Here is an 18,719-nt window from a genome sequence, read left to right as displayed (position 1 = left end):
AGAGAGAGAGAGAGAGAGAGGTATTTGCATGTATTTGTGTAACAGCAGTGGCGAGATTTTAAACACCTGAGGTTTATGTGACTGCATTTTTGAGTCAAGGGCCCTGCTGTGGACTAGGCTACTCTCCTTGGTTCTGCTGCTGATTGAAGCACAAAGAGCATTCCTCGGCTGTGAATCAGAGGACAGAGGTCACCAACATTGCTCCAAATTAGCACTGAAACTCTCATTGAATCTTGGGCCATGTTTGCACACATACAGTGGGGCAAAAAAGTAATTAGTCAGCCACCGATTGTGCAAGTTCCCCCACTTAAAATGATGACAGAGGTCAGTAATTTGCACCAGAGGTACACTTCAACTGTGAGAGACAGGATGTGAAAAAAAAATCCATGAATTCACATGGTAGGATTTGTAAAGAATTTATTCGTAAATTAGGGTGGAAAATAAGTATTTGGTCACCTCAAACAAGGAAAATCTCTGGCTCTCACAGACCTGTAACGTCTTCTGTAAGAAGCTTTTCTGTCCCCCACTCGTTACCTGTATGAATGGCACCTGTTTGAACTCATCATCTGTATAAAAGACACCTGTCCACAGCCTCAAACAGTCAGACTCCAAACTCCGCCATGGCCAAGACCAAAGAGCTTTCGAAGGACACCAGGAAAAGTATTGTAGACCTGCACCAGACTGGGAAGAGTGAATCTACAATAGGCAAGCAGCTTGGTGTGAAAAAATCAACTGTGGGAGCAATCATCAGAAAATGGAAGACATACAAGACCACTGATAATCTCCCTCGATCTGGGGCTCCACGCAAGATTTCATCCCGTGGGGTCAAAATGATCATGAGAACGGTGAGCAAAGATCCCAGAACCACACGGGGGGACCTGGTGAATGACCTGCAGAGAGCTGGGACCAAAGTAACAAAGGTCACCATCAGTAACACACTACAACGGCAGGGAATCAAATCCCGCAGTGCCAGACGTGTTCCGCTGCTGAAGCCAGTGCATGTCCAGGCCCGTCTGAAGTTTGCCAGAGAGCACATGGATGATACAGCAGAGGATTGGGAGAATGTCATGTGGTCAGACGAAACCCAAGTAGAACTCTTTGGTATAAACTCAACTCGTCGTGTTTGGAGGAAGAAGAATACTGAGTTGCATCCCAAGAACATCATACCTACTGTGAAGCATGGGGGTGGAAACATCATGCTATGGGGCTGTTTTTCTGCCAAGGGGACAGGACGACTGATCCGTGTTAAGGACAGAATGAATGGGGCCATGTATCGTGAGATTTTGAGCCAAAACCTCCTTCCATCAGTGAGAACTTTGAAGATGAAACGAGGCTGGGTCTTCCAACATGACAATGATCCAAAACACACCGCCCGGGCAACAAAGGAGTGGCTCCGTAAGAAGCATTTGAAAGTCCTGGAGTGGCCTAGCCAGTCTCCAGACCTCAACCCCATAGAAAATCTGTGGCGGGAGTTGAAAGTCCGTGTTGCTCGGCGACAGCCCCAAAACATCACTGCTCTCGAGAAGATCTGCATGGAGGAATGGGCCAAAATACCAGCTACTGTGTGTGCAAACCTGGTAAAGACCTATAGTAAACGTTTGACCTCTGTTATTGCCAACAAAGGTTATGTTACAAAGTATTGAGTTGTATTTTTGTCATTGACCAAATACTTATTTTCCACCCTGATTTACCAATAAATTCTTTACAAATCCTACCATGTGGATTCATGGATATTTTTTTTTCACATTCTGTCTCTCACAGTTGAAGTGTACCTCTGGTGCAAATTACTGACCTCTGTCATCATTTTAAGTGGGGGAACTTGCACAATCGGTGGCTGACTAAATACTTTTTTGCCCCACTGTATATAAAGACACATAAAGCACCACTTCAATCCCCTTGAAAAAAGACCTCCCACTTATATGAGCATTTTCATCTAACCCAGTCTAAACCATGTGCCGTCTACTCACTGTTAGGTCTGGGAATTTCCAGCAAAAGTCAAACCCAATGACTCTGCTCTACCTCCCTGTTTTTTGGGAAAAGTTAGAAGAAGAATGTAGAGGGCACTGGCTTTAGAAATACTACACCTTGTAGAGATGGTGCCTATTTCCCTGCACCACAGAGGTGCGTGCACCTGACTAAACGCCAGCAGGCTCTCACCATGGCTTAAGTGGAGGAGATCTAAGTCAAAACTGAATAATATTGTTTTTGGTTCTTGTATGATCATGATTTAACCTCTTTGAAAAATAAACAGTGGTTCTTCAGATTTCAAAGAGTCTGGGTGGCTCGCGTGAAGGTTGAGGATATTCTAAGGCAATACTTTTTGAGGGAACTAAAACGCTGTCTACCAGACTTTTGATAGCCTGGAAAAAGTTTTGATAGAATTTTCTTAAAGGATTATATTCTGAATAAAATCACTAACAGTTTGGATTGTAAGTATTGTCGCAAAATCGATCAATGTAGAGCAGTGTCACAAACCACGGAGGCCCCAGAAAAGTGCAATCAAACGTTGAGTTTATTAACAGCCCGGAGAAAACATCAACATATGTCTTCTGACCAAAATACATGTTGTGGATACTTATAAAGCAGTGGGGTACACGCCCCCCCATGGCGTAAATGACAGATTAAAATAGGTTCCAGACATTAGTCACAGTTTATCGTACATCTTTAATAGCTATAAGCAGACATAGAACTTCTCTTTTCTATAAAACCTTCCATACAAGGTAATAAACTTCAAGCCCTCAGGGTCTCTGAGGCTAATTATTGACTCTGATCATCTGTTACCAAGTAGAATAAAATATAGTAAGACACCAAATGAGTTAAGGTCTCAGGCCGGACACATTCCTAGATTATATGTATTATATGTACTGCAAGCATGCATTGCAGTTATCCTTCTATGTTCTAGTTTCCCTCAGCATGTATCACCTGGACAGTCACGCCAGTGAAGCTTAAGACCCTTAATGAACCGAACATCAACTCAAAATAAGCACAGATATGCAATGTGTATAAAATACTTCTAACCGTACTTGTAATAAAAGTTAACATAATGGAAGGATCCTCAAATGGACATCTTCAATAAACAGCTGTAATGCAGTATCAATACTGTGAGAAATATTATTACATGAAATAATGCTGTAAAGAATGTTATTAATGCAATTATAATGATGCAGATTATATGGCAGCAATAAAAGAATTTCTGTATCTCCACAGTATCCAAAATACACATATTAGATTAACCCTGACTCTAACACAAACTGGGATGGAGCTTATAGTTTATAAAACAGGATTTCAGCTACTCACTTCCAAGTACTTGAATGATGACTGAGTTATGACAACATATAGTCAACAATGTGTCTGAAAATATGAAAAAGCTGTAAACTGCAGTATAAATGAATGTAAGGTCAGTTTCTGGAGGAATTTCATGCTGCACTTGTTAGTAATGTAGCATAACTGTGCACAGTTTTCTGTCTTAAAGGAAAACCAGCAGATCACCCTGTATAGATAAACCTTATTGCAAAATCTGTTTTAGTGTTGCTGTTGATTATGCATTAATTAAAAGAGGCTTCGTCACATTGCAATATTCGTTTAACGTGTGGCTGTGCAACAGTGGCACCTGCAGGTGAAGCTGTGGAAGTGCAGAAATAAATCTGCTAAACAATTGCTGTTAAGGATTTGAAATCAATCAGTTATCATGTGATTGAATTGCAGTTTTCCAGCTTTAATTAAAGAGATTTTTAGCATTAACTGTTCACACAACCCCCATTCCATTTTCAGAGGACTTAATAATAGGGCTGTTTTAATACTTGGATCAATATCCTTTGCAGTCAGTGACTGCCCGACATCACCAAATGCTGTGGTTTCGCCCTTGAGATCTTCTGCTGGGAATTTACTGCAGCTGCTTTGACTTGCTGCTTTCAGACTTTCTGTTTTTGTCTCCAGCAACTGAAAAAAGGTCCATTGGCTATACTGTCTTAGTTTTTTGTCCATTCACACTGGTTTGCTGTATTCGGTTCAATCTGAGCAGAGTATAGCAGTTTACATATCAGAATTTATCCTGCTGCTTCTATCAGCAGTCACTCAATCAATAAACATTAGTGGCCATGAGTCACGTGACCATACTATCACATTGCCACCATCATGTTGTTTCTTTCCTCCAAGCTTTTCTTCCTATCATCCTAGTACAAGCAAATCTTAGGTTTGATCTATCCAAACAGTTTTTTTTTCTTTCTGGGAGCTGTGCAGACTCAGACTCTGACTCTGAGTGTAACCAGCGGTTTGCACCTTCTTGTAAAGCCATTTGTCTTTTCATTTATGAAGTTACCTCTTCATTGTAGACTATGTCATTGATACACCTGTTTTTGAGCATCCTTGGTTTGGTTAGATGTTGTGAAGTAATTTCTTTAACCCATGTTAACAATTCATGCACTTTAGTGGTCTTCTGTAGTCTTTGAGACTTTCTGCTATTGCTGAACTCCCTAGTGAGTTCTTTCTGTTTAAGGATCTACTAGATTGTTGCACTGACATTTCTTTGGGCCTCAAATTTAAAATTACAGTGAAAAGCTGTAAAATGCAAATTCAACACTCTGAATGAACTTCACATATTCTGTCTGTTTCTGTCTGCACGGTTGTCATGAAATAACAAGAGAAGGGGCCTCCCCTGGCTGTGAAACTGCTTGTCGGGCAGTTGCCTGATTAATTTTGAGGCTCTGAGAATGAGAGGCTGTATAAAATTGGCTGCAATTCCTGAACAGTCAATGTAAACTTTTTGTAAAACTCAAACATTGATTTAGTTAAATTGCACTGTGGTGGTGTACCAAGGCAAAACTACAAAAATGTGGCTTTTTCCCCAAAAAATTATCTACCTAACAAAGAACATATATTTAATTGAAGGGTTGTAACTCAAAAACAGTGTAATTGTGATTTAAAACATTAATTTATTGATTACAATGCCAGTACAGTTAAGGTGTAGATGTCCATCCTATTTTATACCCATTTCAAATCTACTATAGCAGATACCAGGATCCATCTGTCAATGAATCACCATATGCATGGTATAGAAAAATAAAAGTAAACCTATCATATCACTCTCTTCACAGCTGCATCCAGAAACTGCATACTTTGCTGTGTGTCAGCTTCTTCAGCTTGGCAGCTGTCACCACAATAGAGAGCCCCATTCCCAAACAAAGACAAGTGCCTCTCCACAGAGGCAGGCTGGATCTAACGTAGGGCACAGTCACAATAGAGCATCTTCAAACATTTGAAGGATAAATGACTTTTAAAAAAAGCTGCGGTCACACAATGACCTCGTCACTGATTTATTTTACCAACCATGAGTGTCAGAGAGTAATAAACTCTTTACAGACGAATTGATCCTGCAGTATAAGTACTTAAAATGCAGAGGTTATACGTGCATAGCAGAGCTGTGAAAAATTATTAAAACCAAATTGTTCAAAATCATATGCAAACCTTGCTGAATTGTTTTTCCACCACCACCTCCAGGATAATAATGCCCAGTAAATTATAGCAAAATGTATGAATAGAATTCAATAAAGTAATGTGGCATCGTTATCAAAACTTTAGCGCTTTTATTCATTTTATAAACATTTAGGGGATGCAAATCAATTAATTAAAAAAAATCCACTGACCCTGCTAAAGATTATGCTGCAAAAAAGAGGGCAGATGGAGGTTGCAGTACAGTTACCACTCACACAAACTAAATGATCACACTCCAATACTACTGCACAGCCACCATAAACCATACTGCCCCAAGTGTGCAGACTGGCTGCCACTAGGAAACTCTGAAGAAGACAGAAGGGCCATGATTAAAAATCATTAGGACAAATCACCAAGAGAACAAACAACAGTTTAACAGTTAAAAGTGTAAAATAATCAGCACTTGACTAGAATTGGAAAGAGAGAGAAAAAAAGAATTAGACTCAGACACAGCACAAATTTAACTACTATAAAAATATCATGGGTTTATACACATATGTGCTCAGTTAATACCAGAAATTCTTGTCCACACAGCCCAGGCAGCTGTAGGTTTATGATTCTTGAAGAACTGCTTTGAGATTAGTCTCTCTGTCTCAGCTATAGTAAAGCATCCAGCTTGAAAAAAAATACTTGTGTTTAGCTTTTCCCTTAACCCACCAGCAAAAGCACCCGGGAGTGCCAAACCTTAAAATTCAACTCACCAGTGGTACAATTACTGTACACATGCAGCTTGGGACACTCTGTTCAATCAGCCTCCATCATTAAGGGAGACAAAGAGGCCTCATTACACCTGATGCATGACCTTTTGTACACCAACTATTCCCAGTATTTCTGAATCCCCTAGGGATGTAAGAAATTCCGTCCATTACACATGGACTACAACATGTGACTGTTAAATGTGACTGCAACATACCATCCACTGTTACTTTTATCTTTACATGTATTTTTGCATATATTACCCCTAGTAATAAACAAACAAACAAAAACAAAACACGTTTGGAAAAAAAATTAAATTATTTGCGGTACATCTACTAAATAACTAAATATAGCCTAAACATGTAAGTTTTGCTTCAGTTTTGTGTATTTAAACAAGGTCAAATCACATAAATAAAGGGGGGGGGGGCTTTATTATTAGTAGTATTTACATTTATTACACGTGGAGAGAGATGTAACAACTTTTTGAACAGTGATTATAATCACGTGACAGCTGTTCCGTACGTTACTGGCTTCTGCCTGTGAGATGCTTTAAGAATAAATAATATGTCAGCGGGACACAACAGTGTGCTTGACCTTATAAAGCTTAATAGGATTTAATTGCCGCATAGCCTAGTTATAAAGATTTCCGACACTCTACCTTTAAATGAACTCCATTCCCGTACGCATGCGCAGGCTGTGTTTGGTTTTTCTTTAACCTGAGGAACTGTCTAGTGTCGCTGCGCTAGCAAATCCATCGCAGCTGTAGTTCTTGTCATGTTTTCAGAGCAACGGCGTGGTTTTCCCCCCACTGGAGTACAAGGACACAACACCAGACAGTGTCGCCAAGGAAATATACGTTTAAGGATGCTGCAGTCGTTTTGGGAATAGACTAACAGGACCAACAACAGTTCAAAGTGTTTACCCAGCGCTCTCTCCGGTCGGCAAGAATAGCACTGCTGTTTCCACATCGCAGTCACCACATCCATGTTCACTGCGGCAGCCTGCTCTCCGGGTCCTGGGCTTCACACGCTACAACCTCTTTGTTCGTCTGTGGAAAATATCCGGGAAAGTGTTACGACCTGTGGAAGGACTGCCGTATGTTAAAGTGTGCATCCCCTTTTCAGTCCGTGGGATTGTTTACGCATTAAAATGGCTGCTCAAATGGCATTTGGGAGAGAATGGTATTGAATCAATGCAGTAACGTTAGATTACCGAGCAGAGGCTAGACAGCCAATAAGCTACATATGCTAACAAATTTAACTTGTCAAAGTATTAATCGACTAGGCTACTTGAATAGCTTTAATCGATGGTCGGCTTTTTAGCTAGGTTCTTCCAACAAGAAGTAGGGTGAAGGGAATTCCTCCCACTCCAAATCTATGCATGCGGTTAACCAAGCAGCTTTTGTAAACACTTAGCTAACATTGCGACTTCTTAGCCAATTTTCTCCCAAATCTTTGTAAGCAGGCTTAGCTAAAGCCCTTCGTTTAAGTATGCACATCAATCAGCGAATATGCAGGACTTTTTCGTTATAATTAAAACATCCTAAATATCCGAGGCTTTCTCCCAAAGTAGACCTCAAGGCCCCGGTTTTCGGTGGAGAAGGGGGGGAAATGGATCCTGGGAGAAACTGTAAACCTAAACTCTTTATTTTTGGACCCAAGCTGACCATCCACAGCGATTTGCGAGGTATCAGCAGATACTTGTTGGTCTACGTTTTGTTTTACTTTGTACTGGTCACTCATGCATCCCCGGCGAAAGCGTGCGAAAAGAACTGCCTCTCTGGAAAATGTATCAACGGCTCCTGCGTCTGCGACCGGGGATGGGTGGGAGACCAGTGCCAGCACTGCCAGGGGAGGTTCAAGTAAGTGCCCTTAAAATTAAATTTCTGTGTCTGATTGCTTGTAAAGTGATCTGTTTATAAAAAAAGTAGGTTAGGAACCACTTTGACCCAGTCTGCCTGCTGTTTATCCTTTAAACAGCAGTGTCGGGGAGGATCGTTTAACTGGACAAACACACCTGTGTTCACTCAACTTTTTTTGGGGGGGGGTGGGGGTATTGATGAGAAAGTGATTGCACGCCACAGGCAAACTCACTTCAGTTTTATTAACTTTAAAGAGGTCCAGCTTTAGTAATAGAAAACCCATGCATTCATTATTTATCATTGCGTCCTTCAAGTGTAAAGTTCATAGATGTTTATTTATACAAGTGCTGTCAAATGTTTGATCTTAAATGTTTTCATGCCTTTTATTATTTGTCATGTTCTCTCCCACACAAGGGGGGCAATGTGTAAAGAGCCATGTTGCCATTGCAATGTTGAGTTCAGTCGACACATGAGAGCATGGGGTAGAAAAGCATGACTGTACCATGTCATTATTGACTTCGCACCTCGCTTGCTGATATGGATTCCAGATACAGTCTTTAAACAAATGAGTACAACTGGGTTTTATTTTTCTGAAGGCGGAGCCCGCAGTGGATGCGAGGAAACATCTGTCATCACCTAGCTTTAACTAAAATCCAACTGAGGATGTGACTGATATATTTATCAGCTGTTGTTCCTCTGCTGATCTGCACAGGAAGTTATCAAGGCTACATAGTAATAAGGCCACTAAGTCAAGGCTTGTGTGCAAAGTACTAAAGGAAGGAGGCAGAGACAAAGTGACAAAACGAGGAAAGATTAAAATGTTCGCAATATATAATAATAATGATGTTCATCTTCACAGACGCTTATAATGACCTTTTGACACACTTAAGGAGCACTCTGTGGAACAGAAGTACCTCGATCACAGTAATTACCCCTCTTTCAATGTGCCCTGGGTTTGCTATAAGTTGTCATCAGGCATGCTGTCAGAGAGTAACCTCCCATCAGCAGCAGACACACAAACTAATGAATCTTTATCTTTTAGACTCTGTTATGATTAGGAATAGGAACATTTACACATTGCCGCCTAGCACCAACAAGTGTGAATTCCTTTCTTGAAGGTGGATTGCAGATTAATTTCTTGCTAGTGCGGTGTGGTTGATGAAAAGCACACAGACTCTTGATACGCTGAAGGACAGACTAGTGTTTCCCTGGATACGCTCAAACCTACACGGCCAAAACTGTTTGATAGTTAATTTGAGTTTAGTGTTCACCTTCAGGAGTTATTTATGAGACTGTAAATACACCTCAGCCATATCTTTACCCTAATGTCTGCTTTTATGATGCATTATTATCTGAAACTCATACACATCATCTGTCTTTATGAATTACAACCAATCTTTAGTCAGTTATCGTGGAAAAATCTAACCAAAATATAAGAGGGGATTGGGGGGGATTTAACTCGTATTTCTTTTGATATGGGACAGTGATGTATGGCCATTTAGAAGTTCTCTATCATTGTGACACACTGCTAATTTGTTTGGCACCTTCTCAGGAGACAAGTGATTGGATGTTTTGGTTGACTGGGACTTTTCTTGGGGAGACAGTTATTTTCTGGGGTCTTAAATTGAACCTTTGGATATGAATACTGTGTGTTGTGCTGTGTTTGGACACCCATGTCAACATTTATGGGCAGAGACAAACAGACAAGACATCTTTTTAGAGAAACACCAATAGATCTATCTGCGTACAAAATATTTGATTGATATTACAACTTAATATCAATTCAGAATCGCATATAACTTCTCTGTCAGACTCGAAAATTTGTTTAAAAGTGATAGGGTGACTGATGTACGTACCAGTCAGAAATCTTTTTTTCTTCCCCGCAAATACTTGAATTTAACCAAATGTAACTGTGCTGTTTTAATTTTGTGATTTTTCAGGCTGACAGAACCCTCAGGATACCTCACAGATGGTCCAATCAACTACAAGTACAAAACCAAGTGCACCTGGCTCATAGAGGGCTAGTAAGTATTTATGTAAATCATTGTGTTGTGTAGATGCTGGGTATGCAGAATTTATTATGTAGTGCAAACTGATTAATGCAATTAATTGAAGCTCATCAGCATCTCTATGGCGACGGGTATGCTTTTGTTGCTTAGGTAATGTAGTGTAAAGCTGGCTGGCTCTGGCATTTTGAAAGTTTAATATGTTTAACACGGATCATCATTCAGAGAAAAGAATAACCTTTACCTTACCTGTTGATGCTATTTATTGTCACGGCAACAGCAGCTGCTCCAGGACAGACAGGAAACCACGATTGCAATAAACAGTTTATATTCACTAAGATGGTTCAGCTGAAACGGAAAAAATCATGCAGTGGTATCTGTTTAAAGAAAAAGAAACATTTTTGAGCATCTTGAAGTAGCGCTGGTTCTCAAGCTATATTCCCAAGATTACCCTGTACCCATAAACCATAGCCATTGGGTCTTCAGAATAATTTAGTGATTATTTTGGAACATATATGCAAAATTTCTGTTGTTTAAAAGAAAAAGTATATGCCTTTTATTTCCTCCTTAGGGCAATGGAAACTGTGAATTGTGACACATCATACTATATTGAAATTACTCACTTCTCTCAGGGTGTGACCAGGCGTTATTGCTGCTGTAGATGGGGTTATTAGACAGCTAACTGGGGATCTTGATGAAATAGTTGAGTCAGGCCACTGTGTCAGATAATGTTGGGCCAAAGCCAACTAAAGTAATATTGTAACCGAGATGAGCTTCTTGGAAAAGCGTCTTCCCTGTGCAGGGTCACTGGCAATGAAAAGTTTAACAGTCCTTGATCTAAATTCTTACGATAAATTTGCATGCTGCTCATCACTACACCGTGACTCAGGAGATTTAATGGGGCGTTTACTAATCGTAGGGTCAACTGTGTGTCGTGTTAGTGTCCTTCGGTAAGATATTGAACTCAACCCATATTAGCGAGTGTGTAGGAAAGGATGAAAGATGATGGGTTGTTTGCCAAGAAAAGTCATTATAAATATGCATTAATGTGTGCAAAAGTGATTGGAGTGGTCAATAAGACTGAAAAGCACTTAAAAAAAACAGTAATCTAGTTAGCTTCCATTAAAACCTGAACCGTGATTCTATTGTTATTTCTCTTCTTCAGTCCAAATGCAGTTCTTCGCTTAAGATTCAACCACTTTGCCACAGAATGTAGCTGGGACCACATGTATGTCTATGATGGAGACTCGATATATGCTCCTCTAGTTGCTGTTTTCAGGTGAGTTGCTTACGTCTTACTTTATTCCTCGATACAGATGAAATACTTTTACTCTTCTGTCACATTGTAACCAGTGTGTGCACTCTTAACAAATCAGTATTGGTTTGTAAAATAAAAGAATAAATGAAATAAAGTCATGAAAAAAAATTGTTAAAATTTTGGAGTCAAGGTCTCCAGACTCTTCTTCTGTGTTTGTTTAGTCAGACACATGCAACAAAAGTTCAAGTCGACTGCAGAGAGTTACCAATTTCTGCTTGCAATTTAGAACTGGTGCAAATTTCGAGAAAGTAATACTGATTCTTTTTTTGTGTTTCTCTAGCGGTCTCATCGTGCCCGAGATACGAGGTAATGAGACGGTTCCTGAGGTTGAGACGACTTCAGGCTACGCACTATTACACTTTTTCAGCGATGCTGCCTATAACCTCACAGGATTTGAAATATTTTACTCGTAAGTACTTACCTTGTGAGTAATTATCGGCGTCACAATTCTAATGATTAGGTGTCTTTCTAATTATAGATGACAGCAAACTGTTTTCAGGCTTTCGTGTCCTTATAGCTGTTTTTCTAGTGACGTGCTAAACAGTTTTTATGTCTCTCCAGTCTTTTTGTTCCACTAACTGATAACACCCCTCAGTCATCCTCAGTCTGTGTTGGAGTACTAATCCAAATCATATTTGTCCAGGATCAACTCTTGCCCCAATAACTGCTCCGGCCACGGGAAGTGCACACCTGGGAACTCAGCTGCCAGCAGAGTGTACTGTGAATGCGACAAGTACTGGAAAGGCGAAGCCTGTGACATCCCTTATTGCAGAAACAACTGCGGCAGCCCTGACCACGGCTACTGCGACCTCACAGGGGAGAAGCTTTGTGTCTGCAATGACAGCTGGCAAGGTGGGAGCAAGCTGCAGATCTTTTGCAGATGCTAAAAAAACCTCTTAAGGTTATTTGGAACAGCTCTACTCACTCTGATCTAACCCTGTGGCATATTTCTGAAGCGGCATACACAAAATTAATTTTTTCCAAAACAAATCTTATATCACACCATCTCTCAACGTATTTTGCAATCAGGTATACTAAAGATGGACTCCTCCCACGTGCGCTGCGGTCTGCAAGGCTGCGGTGGTTTTATGTTGTAAGCTTGTGTTGTACTGTAATGCTGATTAGCAGCACGCTGATCAGGCCTGTGCATTATTATGCGCCTCGAGCTGAAGGAAACAAAATTCTTTTGCGTGATGAAACTTGACAGACTCATTAGCTGAGATCTCTTCTTTTTTTTGTCATGGCCTCCGATCGCACAGTCTAACATGTTTACTTCTCTCTGACTGTCATGTTTGTTGAATTGCATTCCTCTGTTTATGGGTTTTGAGGTTTGAGAGCAACCAGTTTCCTTTTTAAGGTTTCAGTGGGTAATTATGAAAGTAGCTGGCAGGTGCTAATGAAGAATTGCATCATGCAAATATTAAGTTGCCATGGAGCAGATATAAAAGAGACTATAATATTATTGATTTTGGAGATTTTTGTACATATGAGCATTGGTGTTTATTGTTCCTGAGCTATAATTTCTTTGCTTTTGCTGCTCTCCTGTATGTCCCTGCAGGCCCGGACTGTTCGCTGACCGTACCGTCAACAGAATCTTTCTGGGTCCTCCCCAGCGTCAAGCCCTTCGGCACATCACTCGCCAGAGCCTCCCATATGGCTATGGTGCAAGAAAAGGTCATGTGGGTGGTGGGGGGATACACTTTCAACTACAGCTCATTCCAGATGATTCTTAAGTAAGTAGAGGTTTTTCCTCGAGCAGCTTTCTCACTTTGTATGTTGTTGATGTGTTTCTGAATAGAAAAACCACCATTGCTTATTTGGGGTTTTGCTCACACACAATGTATGGCTAAGCAAAGATTTCCTTATATTCCCCGACAAAAATTGCAGATGAGTTTAGGTGTCCGTGACTTACATTGTGATGGTGTATGTGCTGCTCTCATGAAGGCCAAATTGAGAATTTAATATTTAAAGTACTTGGATGGTGGTGTGGAAGCGTTTGCAGGGCTGTCAAGGGGCACTACTTTACGCCTTTGCCTCGCTACGATATGCTGTGGATCGCTACGGCTCTCTTTTAGTTATTCCCCTTCACTCTGAGACATTAGAGAATGTCTTATACTTTATTCACCAGCTTCTTATTGAGAACAGCTGCAGTGTGTTTTGTCCCAGTTATGCAGAAGTCGTTTGAAATTATCAAGTGGTGACTGTGGTTTAGGTGTCTGTACGCTGGTTTAATATGTGAAAGGTTTGCAGTTAAAATGAAAGTTAATATTCGATGTGCTTTTTATGCATTTATTTATTTTACCCTGTATACTTTTAACGTGTTATGTCTCGTCTCAGATTGTTGTGTATGTGCTGTACTTGGCACAGGAAAAAAAGACCTACTCAAATTTCTTTGGGATTTCTTTTTCTTTTGCCACAGCAGATCATCTTCCTCCTTCTTCCTTCTCCCCCTATCCCTAGCGGCCTCCTCCTCTGTCACACCAACTCTCTGCATGTCCTCTCTCACTATATCCACAAACCTTCTCTGTGGTTTTCCTCTTTTCCTCCACCTCCAGCATCTTAAATTTCTTTGGGACTACTTCTGTAAAAACTGAGAAATATGGCACACGCTCAGAGTTCTCTCGCAGTTTAGCTGACGAGCTCTCACCATCTGCTCAGTGTTTGTTCATCACCAGGTGTTATGATTCCTGTTGCTCCTGGAGTGCCTTGTTTAAATTGCTAATGTGTGATGATGTGACCGGGTGTGCTTTTTTTTTTTTTTTTGTGTGTCTTTTTTGGATGTTAATGGCAGCCAACAGTAATGTATGCATTTGCCAGCCTGCTAGATTTTTTGCACAGCAAAATGTTCAGCTCGATTAAATCTAAAGACCTTGAGGTAAACTTATATTAGAAAACAAGACACTATAATAGCGTAGATTTTAACAATGTACATTTTGATTGTAAACTTGCATTTTTATATTTTAAATAATAATAGAATGCAATTAACAATGTTTTATATTATTTCATTTAGTGCTGTCAGCATTAATCTTGTTAATATGACGTTAACGCCATAACTTCGTTAACGCGGCAAATCCCTGTTAGCGAGTTAACACGGCCCCGTGAGAGGGCTGCACACCGCTAATGCGTTAACGAGCTAACCGCACTAATGCGTTGATGCCGTGCAGGCCTTGCATGGGGTTATCCACGTTAACTCGCTAACGGGGATTTGCCGTGTTAACGCGGTTATGCTGTTAACGTCGTATTAACTAGATTAATGCTGACAGCAATAATTTCATTATAAATCTGGAAAATTATATAATGAGAGCCTTGAAACACCCCATGCCCCCCTTTATATTCATCCTGCTTGCTGCAGGTATCTCTGCAGTATAAAGTGGGAAGGCTCCCGTCAGCGAGTTGCTTAATTTAATCGCATCAGACTAAGTTAATAGTTTATCTGCAAATTTGAATGTAGTGTCTGTAGCTTTACTGTACATTGTTGTGTAAAACAAAGGGCGGTGGGTGGAGCAGCTACGAAGTTTGCTTTTCTTCTCGTCGAGGTTGTTGATCAGGTGGTTTGATGAAGGATTTCGGCCAGCTCTTGATGGTGATTACAGGAACAAACGCTATTGTTTTGGACGTGATAAAAATGTTTCATTCCACCTGAGCTCACAGTCTCAGTAAGAGCTCCGCCTCTTCACTCCTCGTGGGTTGTATGTAGAGAGACGGCGGCTCCACGTTAAACCGTGACAGCATCATCTTCAGTGCTGCTGTTATCAGTCTTTTTGTTTAAAACCTGGGGCCTGCCTGGGCTTCATGCTGTTTTAATTTGGTATTCACACACACATGCTTCTAGATGTGTTTCTATTGCAGGTCTATGTGGGTGAAACACTCGCGCTTACACCGAAATGACGGAGCGCTACAGAATTTAAACTAAGCATCAAAGCAAAAAAAAGGATTTTTAAAATTTTTTTATTATTGATCGATGAATCGTTGCAGGCATGTTATGAAGCCACAGTGGGACAAAAAGTGAATATGCAAAGGGATTTTCCCCCCTCTTTGGTGTGTTGGAGGTGCATTTAAAGTGTAAAATTCTGTTTCTTTTCTCTGCAGCTACAACCTTGAGAGTGGCATCTGGAACACAGTTCCCATCAATAGTGGCCCCGTGCCAAGATACGGCCACTCACTTGCTGCCTGCCAGGTAAACACACACAGATTTAGAAAACCACAACAGTGACTGGGAGGGAGGAATATTTGGGAGAAGTGGGAAGAAAAGCAATCAAATGTGGTTTCAGAAAAGAAAAGGTTGCTTTCAAGCAGGAACTGCTTATTTCTTTGAGTAACTGAATGTTGTAACACATTCCAAACACAGAACTATTTTAAAACAACAGCAGGAGAACAACTTAAAATTATGGAGTTTAAAGCAAACGCAGGCTTGTCCTAGAGGCACATTTATGGCACGTTTAGAGACGAGTACATTCTTTAGCTTACTAAATAAATGCCGCCCTGTGTTTAGGATGATATCTACATGTTTGGTGGAAAACTGGAAGCCGGCTGGGAAAACGTGACGGACGAGCTGTGGGTCTTCAATGTACCCAATCGGACATGGCAGCGGAGAAACCCTGTGGTCGGCCCACCGGCCCAAGCTCAGATATACGCCGTGGAAGGACACTCGGCCCACTGCGTCCCACTGGACAGCGGCGAGACTATCATGCTCGTCATCTTTGGCTACTCCCCCATCTACAGCTATATCAGCAATGTTCAGGAGTACAACCTGAGTGAGTCACAGCTTTCAAGTGCAGACTCTTTCACGTTTTGTTTCTGCTTATCTATCAGCTCTCTGTAGCTTTCCCTTAGCACTGAGATAAATTTAAAAGCCCTGGCAAGCAAACCCAGTATGGCTGTGCTTCCAAACTGCAGTGGATGGTATCCACTCATAATTGTAGACTTCTCTGGGATCTTTTTTTTTTTTTTTTTAAATTTAAAACCTGCCAGCAAATACTTTGTGAATCCAAAAACACCATATTTCATGACTGAATTTTTGGATAGCAGAGTCTAAGTGTCCTGTTTTATTTCTTTTTTTTTTTCAGTGTAAACAATAAATAAAAAAGTATAAACAGCAGCCATGTAAACCATCCCTGAAAATCTGTGTTTGAAGCATCAAGATACAAGAGCCCAGCTGTCTGCTTCGATTCTACTAGGAGAGATCTAATTGTATATATATTTTTTCCCTATAAAAAATGTCTTCATATATTTTCTTTTTAGGGTCCAACACGTGGTTGGTGCCCGAGACCAAAGGTGCCATTCCCCAGGGAGGCTACGGCCACAGCAGCACGTATGACAGCGGTAGTGGCAGCATCTACGTTCATGGCGGCTATAAAGCTCTGCCCGCCAACAAATACGGCCTTGTCGATGACCTCTACCGATACGACGTGAACACGCGGACATGGTAAATCGACACAGTTGCGCTGCTCTTGTTGTTTCATTATGCATTCCAGACTATATGTGACACCGTGGGAGTTGCATATCTCCTTGGCACAGTTGTCCTTGACATGCCTGTCATGCACATGCTCCAGGTTCATTCTGAGAGAAAGCGGCTTTCCACGGTACTTGCACTCAGCTGTGCTCCTCAGCGGCACTCTGCTCATTTTTGGAGGCAACACGCACAACGACACATCCCTGAGCAACGGGGCCAAATGCTTCTCTGCTGACTTCCTCGCCTACGACATCGGTAAGAATCCTGTTATTGTTAAATAGTCCTTTATTTATTTATTTTTAAATGTATCTCTCTGTTTCACATAAAATCAGAAGTACAATCAGATCCATCCGCTATGTTAACTGATAATCACACAGCGAATCCGAAATAGTCACCTACACCTTGTTTTCCTCAGCCTGTGACGAGTGGACGCTTCTGCCCAAGCCAGACCTGCACAGGGATGTCAACCGCTTCGGTCACTCTGCTGTGGTTAGTAATGGGTGAGTGTTTCTATTAGAATTTCTGTGTAGATCACCCAGATCGATTGTGAAATCAGGTTTGGTAGCTGTCCCTGTGGTGTAATCATGTTTTGTTTCATAGAAAATGCCCAGTTTTTCCCAGTAGTTTAATTTAATATATTCCACTGTGGTCTCGGCACTAATTTATCTTTAGAGTGGATGACTGGGTCTCTTTGTGAGCATTAAAAGCTTAATTTTTTACCATAAATTTGAAAAACAGTGTAAATAATAAAGAACTGTTCAATATCACAGCAATAACAATGTAATAAAATGACTTGCTTAAAAAAAGAGAAAGATTAGATAATTATGTTTATCAATTTGAGCATGGCGAAATAGAAAAAATACTCCATAATTAAAAAACAAAAGTCCAGTTTATCTTAATTTGTTGGCTGTAGTTTACACCTTTTTTTTTCCTTTTTTCTTTTTCTACACTGTTTTCTTTCGTCTTGCTCAGGTCCATGTACGTGTTTGGGGGCTTCTCCAGTGTACTGCTCAATGATGTGCTTGTTTACCGACCTCCGAGCTGCCAAGCCTTCTTGGCAGAGGAGGGTTGCGTGAAGGCTGGGCCAGGGGTCCGTTGCATCTGGAGCAGAGGCCGTTGTCTCCCCTGGGAAGTCAGAATGGCTAATAGCAGCCTGACTCTTGCTCCATTTTGTCCACCTAAAGCTGGTGAGAAAGACCACAGAACTTCTCCAGCCTCTTTTCACTTTCTCGTCACTACTTTATTTGTTGTTGTTAAAACTGCCTTCTTTCTAGAAATTGTATTTTACCCGTATTTACAGACTGATTCATGCACTCTTGTTGCTCTCCCTCTCATCTCTTTGTAGTTACAATGGACGAGTGGTGCTACAGGTTCTCAGACTGTGCCAGCTGTACAGCAAACACCAAGGGGTGCCAGTGGTGCGATGATAAGAAATGCATCTCAGCCTTCAGCAACTGTACCTCTGTAAGTGTTCCAACAGGGGGCAGCAGTGCACTGCTGATCTTGTGTTCAACTCCCTGAAGCTGCCAAACGTGCACACAAGGACACATGCGCTTTTTAATACAGGTTTTGTGAGTCGAGGACATTGGTATGATAATTTTGTGCTATTCAGGACTACATGGAAACATCACCTCATTGCTTAAGGTAGAAAAAGCCTTTGCACATGGACTGTATATAAAAGATGGACACGGCCACCATGACGTCACCCGTTGGTCTCTAAAATCTGCATTTTTGAGGATTCATTAGTAGCAGTATTTAAAATATTTTGAACCAGAAGTAAGCATAGCAGGTTTAGTTGGCAGACTATATCCATAAAATGTGTGTGCAGTGCACAGGCACTGCCCTGACTAATTAACTAAATACATTTAACTGATTTAAACTGAAGGATGGACATCT

At 40.9% G+C, this 18,719-nt stretch overlaps 1 protein-coding gene across 2 annotated transcripts in view; it reads left to right on the top strand.

Moving 5' to 3' along the window:
- Window positions 1-6,753: 6,753 nt before the first annotated feature.
- The window catches only part of atrnl1b (attractin-like 1b), a 71,804-nt gene continuing 59,838 nt past the window's right edge, over window positions 6,754-18,719 (top strand). Inside the window, exons 1-13 of one of the 2 annotated variants that reach the window (XM_086303660.1) lie at window positions 6,754-8,047; window positions 9,988-10,071; window positions 11,219-11,332; window positions 11,652-11,780; window positions 12,015-12,223; window positions 12,930-13,104; window positions 15,461-15,548; window positions 15,864-16,125; window positions 16,613-16,796; window positions 16,924-17,078; window positions 17,239-17,323; window positions 17,796-18,010; window positions 18,169-18,287. In XM_086303660.1, the coding sequence (XP_086159786.1) occupies window positions 7,797-8,047; window positions 9,988-10,071; window positions 11,219-11,332; window positions 11,652-11,780; window positions 12,015-12,223; window positions 12,930-13,104; window positions 15,461-15,548; window positions 15,864-16,125; window positions 16,613-16,796; window positions 16,924-17,078; window positions 17,239-17,323; window positions 17,796-18,010; window positions 18,169-18,287 (2,070 nt within the window). In that variant the 5' untranslated portion in view covers window positions 6,754-7,796. The remainder of the gene's footprint in view (window positions 8,048-9,987; window positions 10,072-11,218; window positions 11,333-11,651; window positions 11,781-12,014; window positions 12,224-12,929; window positions 13,105-15,460; window positions 15,549-15,863; window positions 16,126-16,612; window positions 16,797-16,923; window positions 17,079-17,238; window positions 17,324-17,795; window positions 18,011-18,168; window positions 18,288-18,719) is intronic. The other variant, XM_086303659.1, reaches the window with a different exon arrangement.

Source organism: Aulonocara sp. 'chitande type north' Nkhata Bay, linkage group LG8, assembly GCF_057382095.1.
Source record: "Aulonocara sp. 'chitande type north' Nkhata Bay isolate Kocher_YH1m ecotype deep benthic linkage group LG8, A_spYH_male_GT1.1, whole genome shotgun sequence".
Classification (NCBI taxonomy): domain Eukaryota; kingdom Metazoa; phylum Chordata; class Actinopteri; order Cichliformes; family Cichlidae; genus Aulonocara; species Aulonocara sp. 'chitande type north' Nkhata Bay.
This window is presented reverse-complemented; position numbering and strand designations above follow the sequence as displayed.